Genomic DNA, 21,936 nt, shown 5'->3' on the forward strand with positions numbered 1-21,936 from the left:
ATAACATCAAATTTTTCTATAGACATTTTTAAGCATTTTTACTCAGAAAAAAAAGTCTTCAAGGGTGTAATGCTTGAGAAATTAGCGAAGGAATTTCTCGTTCATAACACACATTTGTATCTCACGTCAATTTTTTTTCAAAAAAATAAAAAAGAATCTTTAATGTTTTTTAGTTAGTGTCGTAAGTTTATTTTAGAAGTGTCGTTTGCATGTGAGCTATTTTGAAACAATTCTACACGAAGTAAAAAGATACGTTATATGTATAAAGAAATAAAGAGAAAAATCATGTATTGCAGAATTATGGCCTGACTAACATGCCGATAAATTATTTATTTTTAGTATGTTCGTAAAAACGGTTAGTTTGTTACTCAATTACGATGAATAAAAGAATGGTGAAAGGAGGAACATAACAAAACTTAATGTTCTTTCAATACTTCATTTCGAATTAGTTATTTAATATCTCATGGTTAAACCTGACACCACATATCGAGATTTTTTTGCAATAAAATACCATTTGCGTGTGAAAACTTAGTAAAAGAACTGGATATTATTAATTGTTCTATATGTATTAAAATATATTTTTATTTTTTCTCATGAGATCTCAATAATCGTATCGTAGAATAGAAAGGAAGAGAATAATTTACTCGCGCAGTCAGTCTGAAGTACCAGTCTGTTTCGCTAGATGGCAGCTGTGTTCTTACATTAGTGATAGCGGTACGCAATCTTTGGGAGACGATAACATCGAAACAGTTACATTTACTTATAACAGCTTAATTGAATCACAATCAGATTAACCAAGCTGGTTGATAATGCTTATTTACGAACAGCCACTTACTCTGGATTTGACTAAATTTTTTGTGTAAGATGATGCGAACAAACACATACTAACAATTTAAGCTTACCGCAAGTTTGCACTTAACTTGCGTAACACACATAAGATAGCTTGCAGCAAACTTTCATAGACAGGCGATTTGGCTTACAAGCTAGTAGCATGTGAATTATTTCTATTAACAAGGTTTGAATTAAGGTGTTTGAACAGAGCAAACAAAAGTACAAGCCAATTTAACGAAAGCAGAGCACTAGTTGAGTGAGTATTAAGCCACGAATGAAGGGAATGATTGTCTAAGTACCATCAACAACTAAAACCGATACAATTGTTCTTTTCATGAACCACCGTAAGACTGAAGATTTAAATTCTTACCGTAATAACATGGTGTAATATCCTGAAATCCAGACGGTAAACAAGGAACACCTTTTCTGCAGTAACATTTATTTTCAGGTTTTTCTTCGGCGCTGGCAAAGATGTCATCTGGAAACTGGAATCTGTACCCTTCGATGCCATCTAAGACAACATCTTCTGTCCAAATCTGTGGCATGGGTCTGCACAATGATTTTCTGTAGTATACGGGTAGCGTGTCATTTCTATTGATGTAAGGAGGGTACATAATACCTTCGCTAATACCTCCCATTTCATTGCACTCATCTGAACCCCAATAGTCTACGTGAGTTTTACCGTTGTATTTGTCCATAAGACGAGATTTCTTAAGATCATCCTTTCCAGTGAAAATTGTCCATACTTCGTCTCCAGTATCGTACATCTGCAACAAACAACATTAAAATCAGTTCTCTTCTTTGGAATATAATAGTTAGGAGATATGCCTTTCTAGGGTTATATTTCTAGGACACTTCGATTTTGGAGCTAACTCAGTATTAAAGGATTCTAATTAAAAGGTAGCGATATGGTCCATAAAAATTAAATGTAATCTTTCAGGTTAATGTCCCACGATTATGCAATTTAGGATAAGGGAGACTATGATTAAAGCAAGTGAATGATGATGGAAGAATTGGTGGGATGAGAATGCGGAAGAAAACGGGTATCATGAGAAAATCCACGGACACTATATTATCCATCACAAAATTACTTGGTCGGTGTTCGAACCAAGGACCCCAAGCACCAGAGACGTTAAATTCAAATACACAAATAAAAAAACAAAATTGTTAAAGCAAAAGCATTTCTATTCAACAGATCACACCTTGCTAATAAGTGTAACTGATAATGGAAAAAATTGGACATGTTAAATTAATAAATCTTTTACTGATCTTCAATTTTATCGGTGAAGTAGTAGTTAACTGATAATGGTAAAAAATAATGGCAATTTCAAATTGATTGCTAAGTCTTTTATTGATCTTGAACGCTATAAGTTTCACTAAGACATAAAGCCAAAACAGAAAAATACAAAAAATTCAGGAGTCAAGCAAGATTCATCCACCTCCTCACCGCATTATATTCTTGAGTTTCACGGTTCTACCCTTTAGTCTAAAGAAAACAATGAAGATTGACTGATAATAATAAAATGAAGGTAAAAGGACAAACGTAACACCCATGCCCCAAATACAATAAGAACCCAAGACAGGCAAGTCTTCTAACCATCATATTAATGCCTGAAAAAGCTAGACTATGACAGCCAACCTATTCACTTCAGCCTTAATATCGGTCCATAAAAAAAATCTGGCCACACAAATGAATAAAGAACAGAAGCTATCCAAGTCCATACTTCAATTATATAATCAAGTGTAGTGGCCATATTTCCATTAGCAAAAGAAGGGGCGAATGAGATTTGAACGGAAGGAAAAAGGGGGGAAAAAGTGAAATTGCCTTTTTGTACAATTTCACTTATTCATCCAGCGACAGCTTGCGAAAGAGGAAGAAACTACTGAGAGATCAGGAAGAAACATATGGCCTCCAAAAGGAAGGACCAACAAGAAATATATAAATATTATATAGGAAGGTGATCAAAACTGGACTTCAGTGTATGATACAAGAAAGAAACATAAGCTAACACATTCATATGAAGTTATTTTGCAATATTACATACTGTACATACAGTAAAAAAAAAAAACTTTTCCTTTCTTCTATATATATCTTTTTAAATATTATGTTTATATACTTCCTTGTAGTTGCTGCTGGGTCGGATGTTGATCAGAAATTTTGCTTGTCGAGGTGGAACTTGCAGATACTACCACTAATAAAGATCTACTTATTTACTCTGAACTAAACGTACACAAACATGTGTAAAAACTTCTTTCCCGTTGAACCTAGCTCACCTCGGTTCACTTTCATTCATGATTACTAAGTAAACACACACACACAAACTAAGAAGCAGGAGAAAAACAGAAGTAGGACAAAATGTTAAGTTTACTTTCGTCAAGTCCAATCCGGTTTTGAAGTTACTAATAACTGATGTAGCCTATATGTGTATGTATGTATATAACAAGTACATTCAAGAATAGTGTTTTGACAGACAATAAAAACTCTGCGCTTCCTTGATTTCTTATCCTTTTCGATGAGTAATTTACAGTACTTAACTATATATATATATATATAATGAAAGAAATACATACAGTGGCTACTTCCCAACGATTTTAAATCGATAGGTTCTTTCCTGCTCTTGAATTTTATTACTCAAGTTTCTAACTGACATTGGTAAAAATTGACAATTTTAAAATGATAAGTCCTTTATTAATGTTGAATTTTATCATTAAATTCGTTAACTGATAATGGTAAAAATTGGCTAAACTTCATGATAACGATTTACTGTTAGGTCTAGGTAAAATCAAACCAATGTATCTTCTTTATAATACTTACATACATTACATGAAATGTTTACGAATTTCTTGTTTGGTTGAACTAAACGTAATGTTTCAATTGTTATTTACACTCATACTTTCGTCCTTGTAGAATAGTTAGTTCAACATCTTTTTGGTAGGACACATTAACGCTACAATAATCTTTGTTTAAAATATTTTACTAAAAAAGGTAATGAGTTACACATACAAATAAATTGAATATAGATTGTATTCTGACAGTGTCAATACAGCTTTTGGCCATGGTATTATTGAAATAATTTTAACCCTCAAAGAGTTTGTCGAGTGCTACGTTGATGTCACCTATGGATTGTCGCATTGAGTATTGTCCTTTAGGCAAACATTGAAATTGACACACGCACAAATTTATGTACTATAAAAATTTGCAAACTTTCAAGAACTATTTACTTTCTGAGCAAAAATTCATTTTGAAAGCGTTTTTATTTTGAGTGTTGTTGCTTTTAAGTTACGTATTTTTCCAAACAAGTTTAGTTGCCTCAAGACACTGAAGATTATATAGTTTTTATGTCTCCCTGTGTTGTAATTGACAGGAGATGAATATATAGCATGCTCAGTGCCATATAAAGGGACGAAACGTAATTTTCCTAAAAATGTAGTATGACCTTCAAATTAATATTTCCTACGGAAGCTACGTCTATATGACCATGATGGCCACCGCGAATAATGGCTATAATGAGGTAAGCCGACATTGTATGTTGAGGTGATAATTTCTGAAAGCAATCAATCAACATACTGTTTCAAATTTCAATGTAGTAGACCTTCTGAGCTCTGTAGTGATAATTATTAAAATGTATAGGTATGTGTTATTGTCATATATTAATACAAGTACATATTCACATTCCAAAGAATTTGGAAGTTTTATTTTTGTATTACTGTATATTAAAGTGGTTTCTAATGTTGCGAAAGTTGTTAGTTACTGTGTATGCTTGTAACGTTCTATTTTGGAAAATTTGTAAAAATACAAAATTGTATATTTTCTAAAACAAAGTACACCCTAAATAACTAAGGGGGAAGCAAGCGATTCTAGCTAACCTAGATAAAAGGGGAATGTCGCGACAGCTGAGAGATTCAGCGTACATAATTAAAGCTGTCATTTTCCTTTTAGATCATGGCAGCTGTACTAGGCGCATCTTTACTCAGATTCAAATTACTATATTTCAGTTTCCAGATTCCTCTAGTTAATTATAACTCTCACCAATAGCCTAAAAATTCCGTTATTCTTCAGTATTGTAAAGCAAGGTTTGTTAACGAACAGTGCATCACAAGTCACTTTTTGACATGTATCTACGTTAAAGGTCTGCACGGGCCGGAATTTTTAGCCCGGGTTCGGCCCAGCCCGTGATATTATAGCGTGAGGCCCTTCCCGAGTGCGAAATATGTTTTAGCATTTAGGGCCGAACCTGGCCCGAGCTTGTGTGATAATCAAATGAATCCGAAATAACCCCAAATTACAAAAACTTAATAATTAACGCAAAATTGTATTTTTATGCACAGCAATTAGATTTAATTTTGCGGTTGTGCTTTAAAAGTTCTCCAGAAAGAACGGTCCAATAAATATTGTTGTACAGTAACAAAGTTAGGCCCGAAAAGGCCCAAAAAATATGATTGTATATTTTAAAATTTACGAACCGGGCCCGAAGTCATATGCTTTGTAAATATACTGAGCAACCGAGGCCGTGCAGACCTCTAATCTACGTGTATAATTTCCAGGCATATGTTTTCAGCCTATGGAGTCAATTTGAAATGACGTCAATCAACAATGACCAATAACAACAATAGGAAAGAAAGAAGAAACAAATCGGTCAGGGCCTAGATTTAAATGTACTGTTCCGAAATTTGTTTGGTCGAACAAAAGAAAGTTCTCAAACGAAACTTTAGTGAGAATGACCGAGCATTGGATTTGAATTAAGATTCTCCAGATGGTAAAGCAAGAACCCTATGCACCAGCCAACGTTCGCTCTTATATCAAATTCGACGAAAACAACATACTAATAGTTTAGATAATGAAAATGTAATGCAATAGAAATTGTAAACTTACCCTATCGACTAATCCCAATTTGTCAAAAGTAATCCAAGAGGGCATAAACTTGCTAGCCAATTTCACTAGAGGTTCCTCATGTCCCCACATGAACTGTTGAGCCGTCAGTTCTATCAAAGGTTTAGAATTAACGCTTTTGAGCACGAAGTTAAATCCAAGCTTTGTCACCAAATACGCATCCGACAAGAATGAAGACATCGCCTGTAGGAGAAAAAAAGAAAGAAAAATGTAAAACAATTTGATAATATTTGCATATAATAGTGAAATAGTCTTAAATTGCTTAATGGAAGTCAATGTATACAAAAAACAATTTCATTTATTATTATTATTATTATTATTATTATTATTATTATTATTATTATTATTATTATTATTATTATTATTATTATTATTATTATTTGAAGCAAGGAAGTTGTAAAAGAAATTTTCACAAACAGGTTTAAAAAAATACTATGTCCAACGTAGGTAGTATAATTTAAACCAATTGACTTCTAATATTATTGTTCATGACGTTCTAATTCAAAGTAGCATACGTTTAATACAAGTGTCTGATCATCTACAATTTAGTAGTTAGGTATCTGGGCTTTCGGCATCTAAGGCCATTTAGCGCGTTACGTATGAAGGACGACGTCCCTCGTCTAGGACACTATCCGGGGAAAGGGAAGGAACAAAGGATTAGAAAAAGGAATCGACCTACGGCATTTGCCTCATATGAATGAGGAAAACCTCATTCAAAATGGCTGGCGTTAAAAAGCTTTCTCGACCTAGTGCCTCCACCGGGAATCGAACCATGCATGTCTGCTTTTGTGACCTACAATCTGATAAAACTGCGAAAGGAAATATATTGTAAACACATCTTGTAATTTACTATGTGAACTACTATTCATTCCACATAACTCGGTAACTGACCAAAACAAACTTCTCCCCATTACAATTTCGATCGAGGTCTGATAAAATGTAAATACTCCGCATCTCTTACGAGCATCAACTCCCGCATATGCAGTTTTAGAACGTATCTACACACGTCTCCCGTAATAGCACATGTCCATAATTTTAAACATATATTTACTATATTAGTGAGACAAGTAATACGCCCTTTTTGGGTCATATTGTAAATTTAATTAAACAATTTTCATTTATTTGTCAGTCGGAGAATCGTGATATGATGCTAGGGTAATAACCGATGATAAGGCTGAAAATCGAAAGGGTACTTGCTGGATATTTACTGTATTCATGCAATAATTTCGTAATATACAATCCAAAAGCAAATACAATCTATATGGATAGAACACCATAGCACTAACATGACAATGGCGGAAAATTAAATATTGTTAATGAGAGAAGTTGGTACTGGCCAAAAGTGTTAAACAATAGTAATACCTTCTGAGCGTCATTAATTGCGAGCGAATTAGAGATGGAAACATATTTTACAATATATGACAAAAAAAAAAGTTTCCTCCCGGGCAATGCTAGCAACTTGCTTTACCATTTTGCAGTGGTAAAGAGGGACATATTAGGGAGTTTGCTTTGATTGTTCATCAGTTTAGATGTAATGAACAATAGATGCTGGGCGTTGTCTTAATATCTATGTAATAAACTTCTGTTCATTTAGAATACCTTTATAAAGATGATGCAAAACTGGTAGAAAATAGCATTGAATTTTTCGTAATTATGTACAGTAAATTATCAACGAAAAATACAAATTATGCACAGTTCGTGTAATGAATAACATATTCTTGACAAGTTAAAACATCAAAGAGATAGTTGTTTTGCTATTTTAATTCGTTGCAGTCGACCTTGAAAAAATTATAAATGTTTTAAAGAGTAAACACAAGAATGTCTTTGTTTCAACTGCTTTGTCACTTACAAGTAGCTGGAATAAAAAAGGGGGGAGGCGAAGGCGGTGAAAATTGTTTTAAGAAATGAGCTTCTGCATGTGAACAAGAAATTGTCAGACATTTTTAGTTTTAAATTGCGAAGAAAAAAATTGCACACATATAATTTTTACATATTGGTCATGATGTTTTCTATGTTTTCGGTCTTACCGTGTTAATTGTGTTCCTTTTGTTTTCTTTTTCTTTTTTCTTCTTCTTATTTTTTCAATGCTAAAATTAAAGTTGTGAACAACGCCGAAAAGTTACGTAATAGAATCGAGGCATGCAAATCTAGCTTATTGTAAAGAACCATTATTTCTGTTTCATAAAACCTGATTACAATGATTATTTACTTGCGTCACTGCTCCTCCTGATGTTTGAAAAAATGCACCTGTGAGGCAGTGAGAAACCTGTTTCAAACGTTTATTTTGAAGTTGAGTTGCGTGGCCTTGAATCAACTTTAGCGGAAGACTTCCGAAGTCAATTATTTTTTAGGCAAAAAATAAAAAAAAATCACATATTTTGGTCAGAATATTGAAAGTAACTGAATGATAAGCAAATAACATGACGGTCATGTACAGTTGAGTTGCATATTACAAGAGGATAATTCATCTATAATAACCTCCTATAAACGTGCATGGGTGAAGAGTAATATCTTCGGATTAACTGGGTCAATCATCTACATTAACGAACTAGATTCCTAAATTTTGAGGTCATTTTGAGTTTTACGCCCCTACTGATTAACGTGGAATCCGAAACACATGAGCTCCCGCCGGGAATCGAACCCGGGTCTCCCACGCCAAAGGCGCGTACGCTAACCGGTTAGCTACGAAGGAGCTCTCCTACATTTTGACATTATATTCTGGTTCAAATTGATAGTATTCATCAAGTAGCCTTTGCGATTGAGATTTTTTTCTTTTAATTTTGTATTTCGGATGGACGGTCTCACGGGCAATCCAGTTCGAGGTAGATGATAGGATAAATCTCAGTTCGAGGTAGATTATAACGATATTTCAAAATTAATTGCAAACAGTTCAGTCATTTTACCGTACGTAATGTGATTCGATCACTCACCAAATAAATTTTAATTTTATATAAATTGAGCCCCACAAATCCAAAATGTCTCTAGCACCTATCTTAAATACAAATCGAGATGATAAAGGAAAAAAGAAGTTTCTTTTCGTAACCTTTTGTAAAATAGACAAGAGACGTTTAAGAATTTGATCAACTTACATGTATATTAGATAATGTTCACGGAAATAAATTTATAACAAATTTCTCTATATAACAGGTAGAAAAGCTTATTCTAAATACGTTTTTTTTTTTTTTTTGTTTCTCAAGTTGAGAAGATTTCAGTAAACACAGTTAATTGCTAGGATGCATTTAACGTTCGTGGGAAGTGTTATTTAACAGATAGTAGAATGCAATTCCTGATACTAATTCTAAAATACGCATATTTAATGCATCTTCCATTATGTAACATGAAAATTGCCGAGTTTTCAAGTTACCAGAGAATAAGTTGGAAGTAAAGATATTTCTCTTTATATAATAATCGCTTTAACATTCTACATCTTTGTCTCATTTCTTAGACTTTCCGAAGCCAATTTTTACATACTTATTGTGGTAATATTAATAACAACATGTAAAAAAAAAAACTTGTTTTAGATTTCAAGGTGGAAGATCATACTAAAAGAGAAAATCTTTTTTTTTCAAGGTCTTGGTCAAATAATAACAAAAATAATAATAAGGCGAGAAACTGCTTTCTTTCTTGTTTCTTTTACGTAATGGATATTTTCTTCCATTACTTTTTCTTTTTGTTCTTTATACACTTTTCTCTTTTTTTTATTATTTACATAATTTCTCTGTTCAATATAACTTAAGATTACTGTGTAACTAATTAAAAGAATACCTCTGCACTTGCAATTATGAGTGCAACTACGTAGTGAAGATGACAGGCAAAATAATCACAAAGGGAATTTTACAAAAGTGTGAGGGGCGCTTGGCAAGTGTATCTTGAAGGTCGGAAGTAACAAGAGTTGTACGAAGCTTTCTCACGAACAAGAAGAATAAATTTAAAATACCTTCCGTATTCCGTCGCTATGTCATTCCTACTCGATCAACTTAACGAGGTAATTATTAATTTAAATAATATCCTAATCACAAGTTCTATTGCATTTTATTTAATACTGTTATGTTATTATTATTATTATTATTATTATTATTATTATTATTATTATTATACATTCCACACTCTCAAAGTCAGAGACTCCAAGGCAGAGACGAAAAATAAGGTTTTCTAGTCTCGTTCCGTAAAATTTGTAAAGTATTGTCTCGTCTAAATTCTCGGAATATTGTTTTCTCGTTTCGTTCCTTAAATTTTATAGAAGTATCATCTTGTTTCGATCTTCGAATAATTCTTTCTTGTCGTGTTACGATTCTAGATAAGCATTTCTCGCTTCGTTTCGTAAATTTCTGTAGATTCTTCCTTAATTTATGCCCTATTTTTTTCTTAATTTCGCCTAGAAGTTACCAGAATCCTTTCGCGTCACGAGATGTCTAGAAGAGTGTGATCCAACAACATATACATCATATTTACAATTGGAGTATATTGTGCTAATAAACGCTCTTCACTGTATTCTTACAATGGTTTTCTCCATTTATAGTTCTTATATTATGAATATAATGTAACAGTAATACAGTATTTGACATGTAAATGAACTAGCATTGCCCACGAAATTCGTGAAATTTCTCCTTTCGTCTCGAAAACTAGAGAACAATTATTATGTTTCTTGTCTCATCTCAAATTTAAAACGGTACTCTTGGTCTCGAATTTTCTGTCTTATGGGCAGCTCTAGCTGAACTCTCTTCTTTTCATATGCGTCGGAGAATAAACTAGTCCAAGTAATTGAGAAATTCCTCTATCTTTCTTCAGTCTCAACCCAAAATTCATTTTTTTTTAAATAATAGTTTTACAAATTTTAAGTTCTTCTCTGTTTTGAGCACCATTCCTCTTAGAGCACGAGACGCCACTGATCGCAAAAGAATATTTCCAACAAAACAAACAAAGATACAAGTTTTAAAGAAATAAAGAAAAAGAATAATAATAATAACCTTGATGCACCTTGTTTGTAAACGTGATTCCTTTAATACAATGAGCAACCATTTATTAAAATCTTTCAGTTCCGCAATGGCTTATACTAGTTGTTTTGTGTCCAGAAAGGTAGATCGTGCTTAGATTACAGGTGGACATATTACCTAAGACAATCTTTTAGTATAATGATCTCTTCGTGCAATACAAAGATTTTTTTTCACGCGAATCAGAGCCAAGACGGAAAAAGGAAGCTATTATTAAAAACATCGCCATACAATTACGTAATTTTTTAAACAAGAAAAATTTAATTATTAGGTTTTGCCAATTTCTTTTGACAATTTTTGCAAAAGCACTTTATCCACTCCTCCCGCCTGATGATATCACTCCTATAATATTCTACTAGTTAGAAACTTCAATTGTCCTTGATTTAACGTTGACATAGTTGTCATACAATTTTACTAACCTTGAACTTTCCTCTTCCACAATAAATCTAAGTTAAATTTGTGACTGAAACAAAGATGGCGCCAGATTAAGTGATGTTACGATGCGCTTCTTGTAATTGTGGTTACAAACTATATCTTCAATCTTTAAATATTTTTAAGTGTTCTTCAAAATATTATTGAGCTTCTTTGAGACGATTAGTACATGACGAGGGAAAGTTTATTTAAGTGAGAAGAAGTTAGTATGAGTCGATGCCAATTATAGGAAAATAACAGATAGTTGATTAAATCTAGCAGTTATCACTAAGGCAGAAACAAAAACGAGCACCTAATCCATTTGGCCTATTGTCAAGGTTCTTTTTTAGTAACAATTTTTAAATTTAACAATTGTCTTATTTTTTAATATTTTGGAAGAGGGGACTGCTTTCATTAGTACATAAAAATAAATCTCTATTGTATAATCTTAAATATTCAAAACAATAATTTTAAGAATGATCTAAAAAATAGATCAAAAGATTGCAATCTGGGCCAATAATTAGTTTTTGGATCAGGGGCCACAAAATTTTTGAACGGCCCCTACATCTAATTTTCGGGCTTTTTACGGAATAAGCACATCATACTGAGTTAAATGATAGTTTGGGTTTGGCTACACTGTATGCAGTTCCCCAGAAACAAGGTTACAAGAAATTTTTTGATTGAAATATATTGGATTTTTTTTTTGATCCAAAAATATGGTTCAATTACGAAAAGCATTGTCATGGATACAAAATTTTTAAAAAGGGAAAGCATCACAATACGAATTCAAAGAAAATTTTGTGACGAGATATGAGAGGCAGCAGAACTATCATTAGAAATATAGACTTTCCGAGAGAAGGCATCACTTTCGCAACACATTTTTAGAGACAAAATTGGCTTAACGCATAGTGAGCGCTCTACCACTGAGCAATCATGCTCTCCAGCCAGAATCTATGTTCCATTTTGTTGTTCTCTTTTTGGGATCATCTTGTTATTCTAGCTGCTTTGTATAATAATAATAATAATAATAATAATAATAATAACAATAATAAATTACAAGTTCAAGCATAAGCTATCGCTCCGATATTGCCTTTTGTTGGTCTTTCCGGACGTCCTAAAGGCCCATTCTATCTCTCTATTTGGCGTTTCTATTGATCTTTCCATTCTCTTGTTGACGAGTCAGCCTGACTGGAAGTTATCTCAGCATGCTCCTGTCCAACAATTTGCAGTATAAAGTTAAGGGAATTAGCAATATCTTTAATCATAATATGTCTCTTTGCCCCAGAAAGGAAAAAGCGGGAACATTAATAATAAAAGCTAGAGAGCACTTAGGAGTTAGAACGCGAAACTTACGTAGATTAAAAGGTCTACGCTCGATTGACTTAGAGAAAAGTTTAATTTCCAACCCTACACGCTTTCGTAATTTCTTTTTAAAGTACTTTAGGCTAACAATGTTAAGTTTCTTAGAGCAGAAGAGATAAGAAAACGTTTTGGAAAATAACTAATAATAATTCCATCAGACTTTCGATGAAACAAGTGAGTTGAAGCACGAAAAATCGATCCTATTTTAACTCTATATTAATCTTGGTTGGTTGGAGTTTAGCATTCCTTTTCAGCACCGAGACCACACGAGACGTAGACCTACAGTTTAAAATGGAATCTGAACCACCGTAATGCGTTGAAAGTTCAATCCTTTCTCACTTGGAATCGAACTCCAGAGCCGGGGCATCAAAAGCGAGCTAGTCAATAATTCAGCGAATCGGGCTATATTAGTCTCGGAAAAAAAATATATATTTCGATTCGAAGATCAGTTGTTCACGATCACAATGTAAGAATTTATTATATATATATATACCACATTACATCAAAGTGTTCTCTATAGCACTATATTTAAAAATTAGTTTGATACATTTTGCGTTCTTAAAAAAGACATACCGTTACAAGGAAGCAATATTTATAAATTGGAAGTAGGTTCGTTTTAAAGTAAATATAACCATTAATTACATACCTGTCGTGCTTTCAATACACCTGTCGTTTACGCTTCTGCATTCCATTAGCCGAAATAATTACAAATGCAGAGAGTTATCGTTAACTAATTTTACAATATAGTGTCAACATAGCATTGCTAATGAGAGACAAACACTCACGATTGGCACAAGGTCAGTGTGATACAATAAAAGTGAAGATGACATATTTCTATGTCATTGACTTCCACGGAAATTATTGTGTTGACTTACATTTAAGTGTTATTGTTATTTCATAAGAAATAGCTAGAAACCAAAATCTATATACAAAATACAGAATATTTTTGTATTTTTTGTTTCAATCTGCCTCCAAGACATTGTGAATACTTCTTTCTTTTCTGCGACTCACAACATACTTTCAGGATCAGATTAGATTAGAATAATATTTACAGTATGTAGCTTCGTTCCATAATACACATATTCAAAATTGTACTGAATCGTCTCTTCTGTTACTACCTTGTATTGTCCATTTCAGGAAATATCAACTCTTACTTGCAACATTTTCTTATTCCTAACGCTTATTCATGTTATATTCACCAAATGGTACAGAAGTTTAGCTGTGATTTCGAACATTGCTCCTCTGATTGCTATATTGCAATTGAGCTCGCTCGCTCAGGCTTACTATGCTCAAAGAAGTTAAAGATCACTGCTCTCAATGGAGTTTGGGCTCACTATCCTTAAAGAAGTTCAGACTCACTATTCTCAAAGGGGTTCAGGCTCACTATCCTCAACTGAGTTCAGGCTTGCTTACAATCCTCAACGAAGTTCAGGCTCACAATCCTCAAGAGAATTCAGATTCACAATCCTCAAGGATGTTCAGGCTTACAATATTCAAAGGAGTTCAGGCTCACAATCCTCAAAGGACTTCTGGCTCATTATTCTCAAAGTAGTTTAGATTCACTATCCTCAAAGAGGTTCAGGCTCCATATAAAAAAGGAGTTTACGCTCCCTATGCTCATAGCAGTTCAGGCTTGCTGTCTTCAATGGGGGTTCAGGCTCTCTATTTTAAAAAGGAGCTCAAGGTTCACTATCCCCAAAGGAAAATGAAATTTTTGAGTTTTACGTCCCCCAGTTATGAGGCTAGGCTAAAGGAGACGGTAAGATGAGAAATAAATGAAATGGTGGAATGAAGAAAGAGGGAGAAAACGAGACAATCCAGAGGAAACCCACGCACACGGTGTTTGTCCACCACAAAGTTCGCTTGGCAGGAGCAGTTTTTGAACCCGCGACCCCATGCACCAGAGGTAACTATCCCCAAAGGAATTCATGTTCACTGTCCTCTAAGGGAACCAGTCTCATTCTCTAGAGGACTCGTACTAGCTTGTTCTCGTGCCCCCTTACTTCATTCGGTTCCTGCTCACTACTTCATTCGCTCCTGCTCCTCAATGGAGCTCGCGGATAGCACTTATACTCACGCTCAATTATTTGAAGAGCTCGAACTCAGTTGAGCATAAGACTCATTATTTTGGACATCGTAGGTAATCTTATTATAATATTTCCAAATTATTTACATCTTGCACACATTTAAAGTAATATAATGCAGTACCTAGATCTTCAAGATCGTACTAAGAAGGAAGTTCCAAGAAGGTTTTAATTTTATTTGTAAAGTGATCTTATATACGTTATATTATTATGTGTGAACTTAAAGTATTTTAGGGATTTGCCTGGGCACAATTTTGGTTAATATTGATAGTTCCACAAATGTCGAGGGTTGCATAGGTAACGCCTTTAAGCTATCTCACTAAAAAAATACTTTATTAAATATCATTGTCAAAATATATATGTCGAAAATGTCAAGTCACATATGGAAAACGAAGCACAAACTTTGAATCAAATTTTTCAAAATAAAGCGAAAGTCTTAGAATAATTTTCGGCTAGTTTTAGACATGAAAGTTTAATCAAGAAGAAATTGGTAACTGTCCAAATTATGTTACGTAATTGATATATTATCCATATTCTCAACTACAGTATCAGAAATCTTGAATGATAAAATTAAAAGTTTTGCTTTTACATAGAAATTTGAATATTAAAACCTAGTATTCTTAAGAAGATAATCGGGAGTTCACTTTATTAAGTGCTTAGTTATTTGGCATACATTAATCTATGTTAGAAGTTAACGCTCTACACAAAAGTCCCTCTATACTAAAGTATTCTCTTCTGAGTCACTGAAAAGCCATTACAGTTCTTACTGTATAGTCTTGAGTTTGCTTGTCTTCATTTAATCGCAGTGCAACATAAGCTTTTAAAACATGCATTTAATATCATTGCTTTGCACAGGATCTATTCCGAAAGTGATTTCTTAATTAGGTGACTCGGACATTTTAAATTTGTTCTTGTGACATTGATTTGTTGTAAAATTATTTCGTATTCTTTTGTTATACCGCGTTAGATGTCATTTTTTTTAAAAAAAGTTTTGCAATTCATCCTAAAAATTTCTGCAACTCATGTAAATTATTGGCAATACCTTTATGTTCTTCAACTCTCTGTAAATTAGAATACTTAAAAATATTTGCAATCTTCTTCAAATCCATCATAAAAATTCTATAATTCATTCCCAACCCAAGGTTAAGTAAAACTTACTTTATAGCGTACTATTACATAATTTGAACATTAGTTATAAATTACCTAATTTTCTTGTCTGCCACTATAACAGAGAACAAATTTTAAACGTGATAATCCCAACAAACCAGGAAATTAGAACTGTGCACCCTTTCATATAAATTCAACAACCATGTACATTCAAAGAATGATTACGATTTTCTTTTAAGGAGTTTTATGTTTATGCAATACATAAATAAGCTATATAACCCTGTATTATAAGGAAAGAAAAATACCTGGAACACCAACACACAGAAGCAAGAGATTGCATTAAGCCATAACATACCTTCACAACCCAACAAACAATGAAGTTTGGGTCTAAATAACATTTAGTGCAAATTGTAAAGTGAGATCTCAGAACCTCTCAGATAACATATGTACTCTACAATCCTAAAAGTATAATTTGTCCTAACTTACAAAAAATCATTAACACATTATATATCAAATATTTAATTGAAATTTAAACTATAAAACTTCCAGAAATTACAGTCTATGAAGGTATGTGGCTCATCAAATGGCTTTTTCGTTGAGTGATGCATGGTTAGCGCATCATGCCTCAATATCATTGTTTCTCATCATATAGTCTAATTACACCAAACTTAGAAATTCTGAGCTCTTTATCAGGAATCGAAGCCAAAAATTATTCGCGCACACGATTCTACAACACGAGAGTACTTAATTTCATCAAAGCTTATAGTTTATATGAAAATATTTACATACAGATGTACTCGCAATGGTTTAATATGTTATTTTTTTTTCTTGCACGTTAATATTTTTTCATTTGTTTCAGCTTCGAAATTTTCTTTTGATTTCCACACTTTAAGAAGATTATGCGAAACAAACGTTGTGTAGAAGTCGTGGTCCCAGACTCAAGACTCTGTGTGGCATTAGTAGTCTTTTTGATTATTATTATTATTATTATTATTATTATTTTACACATAATAATATATTATTATATTTAGTTTTATCATTTGTATAAGCATGCCATTATGTTAATTGACATCTTTTTTAAAGAAATTCTCTGCGTGATTAGTAATGTGCATAATCCTGCGTTCAATTCCCAGCAGAGAGGGGCACAGAATGGTGGAATAACATGAAAAATAGGTTGTTTCTTCTAATTTATAAAGGTGTTAATAACGATAGTGGGGCCCAAAGTACTGATCATATTACACTCACGTACGTAGAAACCGTCTGCTTGATTACACTAACCACAATTTTTAATTTTTAAGAGTATACTTTCACTTCACCAGATAACTAAGTTGGTGTTATAAATTAATATACAGTGACAAGGTTCAAAATTTTAGGTGTTATATGTATGCACAAATAATTAGTCATGCATACTAAATTACATCAGGGTAAAGTAAAAAGAACGTGTTCCCTTCTGTTTGGTTAGAAGTGATATTTTAAAATCAAATATATAGCTATTTTATATTCACGAACTTAAAAAAAATAAATACTAAATTTATATATCTGAAAGCAAGGGCAATGACATTTTTCATGCTACATGTTACGTAATAGCTTTCATTCAGTAAGGATTCAATACATTCACGGATAACGTAATTCACATTATTTTTCTTTCTCTATCCTATTTTGCTTGAACATTCATAAAAATAATTTTAATGTGTAAAGGACGCACTGAACGTCACAAGGTAAACTGCGCGCAGCAATATATAAAAAAGTACCATACTCGCGAGTTCAGTGGTACAGAACGCTATTGCAGGTTACTAAGGCGAACACGTTTATAGATGTATATAATATGACAATACTATGTGAACTTTCTCATAAAACAATATCTTTTTTCTTCTTGTCCAAAGAATCTCATGATAACATTTTTTTTTAATCAAGCAATTACAGAGAGTAATAGAATTTGTAATCGTACTAAAATTAAACTCCGTAAATGAGCAACCCGAATTTGTTGCTATTGGTAGAAAAGCAACAGACTTTTTTGGGCGGAAGAGGGAGAGGATCCTGAATGGAAATTTCCTACAGCTCCACGTGTACCCATTTTTTTTCATTGCATTTTTCCTCCACCCTTTTGTTAATCTCTCTGTCTTATAAAATCAAGCAATTCTATCTTTAACTTCATGACGTCAATGGTGTTTTTTCTTTCCGTTTTTTTATTTAAATAAAACTATTTCTGTACTATAGTATCATCAGGTGATTGACCCACTACTAGTCATCTTTTTATTACTGTTATTATTATTATTCACTAGACTCAATCTCCGATTTATCGTCGCGTGATCTTCCGTGTTAAAAATGACCTTTAGGTTACTTTAACCTGTCATATTCCCCCTGTAGAAAAATTCTCTTCTACATATTATAACAAAAGTATAAAACCACCAGAGCTCCAATGACGTCAGACACAGCCTGGTCAGCGTACAGAACGCTTCGGCAGGATATGAAGGCGTGGTTGCGCAAACATCTATTTAATACACAACACACCGGTAGTGTATTTCTGACCCTGATTTTTCCAACCGTTACAACCGTTTGAAATTCCACGATGAAAAATGGCCAACAAAAAACGCTATCTCATATTCCTTGATGATAAATTAAGTTATATTGTCATGATAGAGTGAGAATGACGCACATAGTATTTTCATAAGTTTATTTAAAACAACAAGAATAAATGAAACTTCTAACACCTTTCGGTCAGTGCTGCTTTAAGGAGCTATAATAAAGTAGCTAATACTTAACGAAGAGAAATAAATAAAAAATATAATATCGTTATCAAGTTCTAATGGCATGCTTTTATTATTTACTGAAACTTATAACCATTTGTTCATTATTCATTCTTATTGTTAGTAATGTTGATTGCAGTATGTTAAACATATAAAGCATTGTTATTTGAAATATGTGAGAAAATTGCAGTTAAGTAGTGGATGGAGTTTGGAGAGACAACAGTTCTTTTCCATGGATTACCATATTGTTTCTTTAAAAACTTCTGACTTCAAAACTTTCACAAATTTAAGATATGGCGAGTACATATCAAGGAACAAAGAGAATAACTCATTAAATTATATTATAGCTTAAAATTAATAAACTTCTGACGTTCCATATTTTTTCCTGACACTTCATTTGATTATGATTGAACATATCCTGAACTGATATATGAACACTCATTAAAAATTCAATCTAAAATTTGAAATTTTCTGTTGATATGTTGAAGACAGAAGTTCTTATTTTTTTTTATTACTTTTTTATTATTACTATCAATAAAAACAAAACCTACGTATGTAATTGATTATATGCGTATACGGAAGTCAAATTGAGCTAATGCGAGAGAAGATAATGGTATGCTCCCTTCCATTAAAATTGAGTTATTAGGTGGAATGGGTTCGGATCGGATCACAGGACAGTATGTAGGTAGTTGAAGTTCGGAAATGATCCTACACATGGCAGGGGAGGATTGCTTAGTGTATATCACATCACATTGTATGGAAATGTTGAAATTTCTTTTCCATTAATACAAAAAATTAAAATGCCGTTTAATTATTAAGTTGTATGTGGTATTATTAGTGGTAACCCTATTTTATATATATAACCCCATTTATATTATATATATATTACACCAGTTTCTCAATATGAAGTTTTCTGTACATTTTATAAACTTGTTCCTTCCCTTCACAGCTGTTCTGCTACCTTGTACCCTGCCTTCTGACATTAGGGTACATGTAATGAAACCTGCCTTCGAAAAGAACTCTCACACAATTCTAGATATTAAAAAGGAATTTATCAAAATACAGCAAATTCATGTAGATCTACATTCGTCATGTAGGTATGTCATTCGTTTTGCATTAGATACAATTTTATCTCGCATTCCTTCTTGCTAGATTCTAGAAATTAATTTATAATTGTGGAAACAGGCAGCAATATGAATCATATTCATACTTATAATTAGTAGCGGCTCTTGAGGAAAGTTACATTTATCGCTTCAAGTTAAATAAATAAATTATTAAACATTTTATCACTACAAATTGTATCTAAGAATTAGTACTTATTCTAAGTTTTATTCTTGTAGCTTACAGCGACCAAATATTAATTTTTATCAATGTGACTTCCCTCAAGAGCTGCAACTGTTTGAAATTTCAGTTGATATATTTAGCGTTCTGTTAGTTGCAATAGAAACAATTTTTTCACTACACGCTTTGCTTTTCTTACTTTGAAGTTTCAAATGTGTTACAATTCTTATGTAAGTGTTTCATAAAATTTATATAGGCCTACACATATAGGGTAAATATTATATAGAAGTAAGTTATGGTCCGTTAATATCGCTTTTCGCAAGTTATAATAGCTTTGGCGAATCTCTAACAATAATTACGGTTATGTTCGGAATCAAATTCGCAATTTAATTTTTAAGTTTCTCATAATGTTTCATTAACTGCGTCTTTTAATGTGAGAAACAAAACATAAAACCTGAATTTCTCAGCATATTTATCTTTTTTATGTTTTTTTTATTTTTTGCTATTATAAAATGTGATAAAATAGTTTAATTTGTTACGTCAAAATACATTTAAATATTACTAATGTTGTTCACACAATTCAAGGTCTTAATTATTACTCAAATTTGTAATTACAAAACTTTGTATGTTGAGCTTATAATGTTACTTTGAACGGAATATGTGCAAGGCAGTTAGTTTTGATTGGCCTATTTTAGAAAATCATCTACTGTAAAAGTTTTATCATTTTGTTTTTAGAAGTGAATATTTTATTTGTTGCTACGTTAAGTAGCTTTATAATAAATGATTATTTCGCTTTAATACTGGTAATAATATATATATATATATATATATATATATATATATATATATATATATATATATATATATATATATATATATATATACCATATAATACAGTTATGGTAAATGTCATTAGATATATTACAGATCCTAACACAGAAGTGTTAATTATGTTTAGAATTTGTACTCCGAATATAGATATCACGGATTTGTGAATTTCCCTGACGTCTTAACAATACCTAGTAAGCGTTTTATGAGGTTTATAGCAATAACATTCTTTATTATATTCTCAAATTCTATACTACACAGTTGCTTTATATATTTATTCTCAGTCTAAAATCTCTGAAGTTGTGCTGTAAAATTCCCAAAATAACTAGCGAAGTTAATTACTAATGAAACGATCTTCACTATGTTTAACTAGCCAATAAACCATGGAGGGTTTCTTGGTTGTTTGAAATTCTATATTCTCAACCGGAACTACATAGACGTGTTCTTACAATTTAACGTGGGGTTCGAAGCACATGTGTTCTCACTGTGAATCAAATCCGAATCTTCTACAATAAAAAAGTGTGCGCTAACCTTTAACTACAAGGTTGTTCTTCGGTAATGTAGCAAAGAGAACTATTCTTCTTAGTACTGAGAAAGAAGAAATCTAAGAAATATAAAATCTTAATTGGTACATGAAATAACTTCAATATTCTATATGCTCTTTAATGGTACATGAAATATTCTGAGAAAGTATTATGTTTTGCTTTATTATATTTACATATGTCATTTCTCAATATATATGTATGCAATGTCAAATATTTAACAAAGTTTATCAAATTAACCCATAAATAATATCGAAAAGATCACGTATATACAATTCGTTTCGGAAATAATAATGTACGACTAAATGAAGTGGTTACCTATAAGCAACAAGTATTCCTATAAGCATCTAATGTATAGACGTAATTAAGGCGGCGAAGTTTAATTTTTAAGTTAGTTGAAGTTTAGCCTCCCTCTAACTAGCCAAAACTATACGTTTAAGATGAAACTCGAACCACTATAGTGAGTTCAAATTTCAAAACCTTCCCACCGGGAATGAAAAAGTGAAATGAAATCTTTCAGTTTAACTTCCTACGCTTACACCCATTAGACTAAAGGAGACAAATGATTAAGGCAAATGAATGGCGATGGAAGAATTAATGAAATGAAAATGTCGGAAGGAACGGGAGTATCCCGAGAAAAACTAAGGACACAATGTATGTTGTCCATCTCAAACTTACTTGGCCCGGGATTGAAGCACGAACCCCACGAGTCAGAGGTAAGCGCTCTATCACTGAGCCACCTTGCCCTCACCGGAAACGGAACTTGCATCAAACGCACGCAAGTTAGCGTGAGAAGATCCATGTAATATTTTCGTGTTTAAGACGAAGTCATATGTTACAATGATCTTGTTTAAGCCTAAG

The 21,936-nt window shown here is 32.5% G+C and overlaps 1 protein-coding gene across 3 annotated transcripts in view; it reads right to left on the reverse strand.

Moving 5' to 3' along the window:
* LOC145662525 (scavenger receptor class B member 1-like) overlaps window positions 1-21,936 on the reverse strand; it is a 319,290-nt gene that overhangs the window by 7,866 nt on the left and 289,488 nt on the right. For all 3 annotated transcript variants that reach the window (XM_081728186.1, XM_081728187.1, XM_081728185.1), the window contains 2 exons: window positions 5,705-5,905; window positions 1,202-1,598 (listed from right to left, as the gene is read on the reverse strand). In XM_081728186.1, the coding sequence (XP_081584312.1) occupies window positions 1,202-1,598; window positions 5,705-5,905 (598 nt within the window). The remainder of the gene's footprint in view (window positions 1-1,201; window positions 1,599-5,704; window positions 5,906-21,936) is intronic.

Source organism: Thermobia domestica, chromosome 10, assembly GCF_964235325.1.
Source record: "Thermobia domestica chromosome 10, izTheDome1.hap1.1, whole genome shotgun sequence".
Classification (NCBI taxonomy): domain Eukaryota; kingdom Metazoa; phylum Arthropoda; class Insecta; order Zygentoma; family Lepismatidae; genus Thermobia; species Thermobia domestica.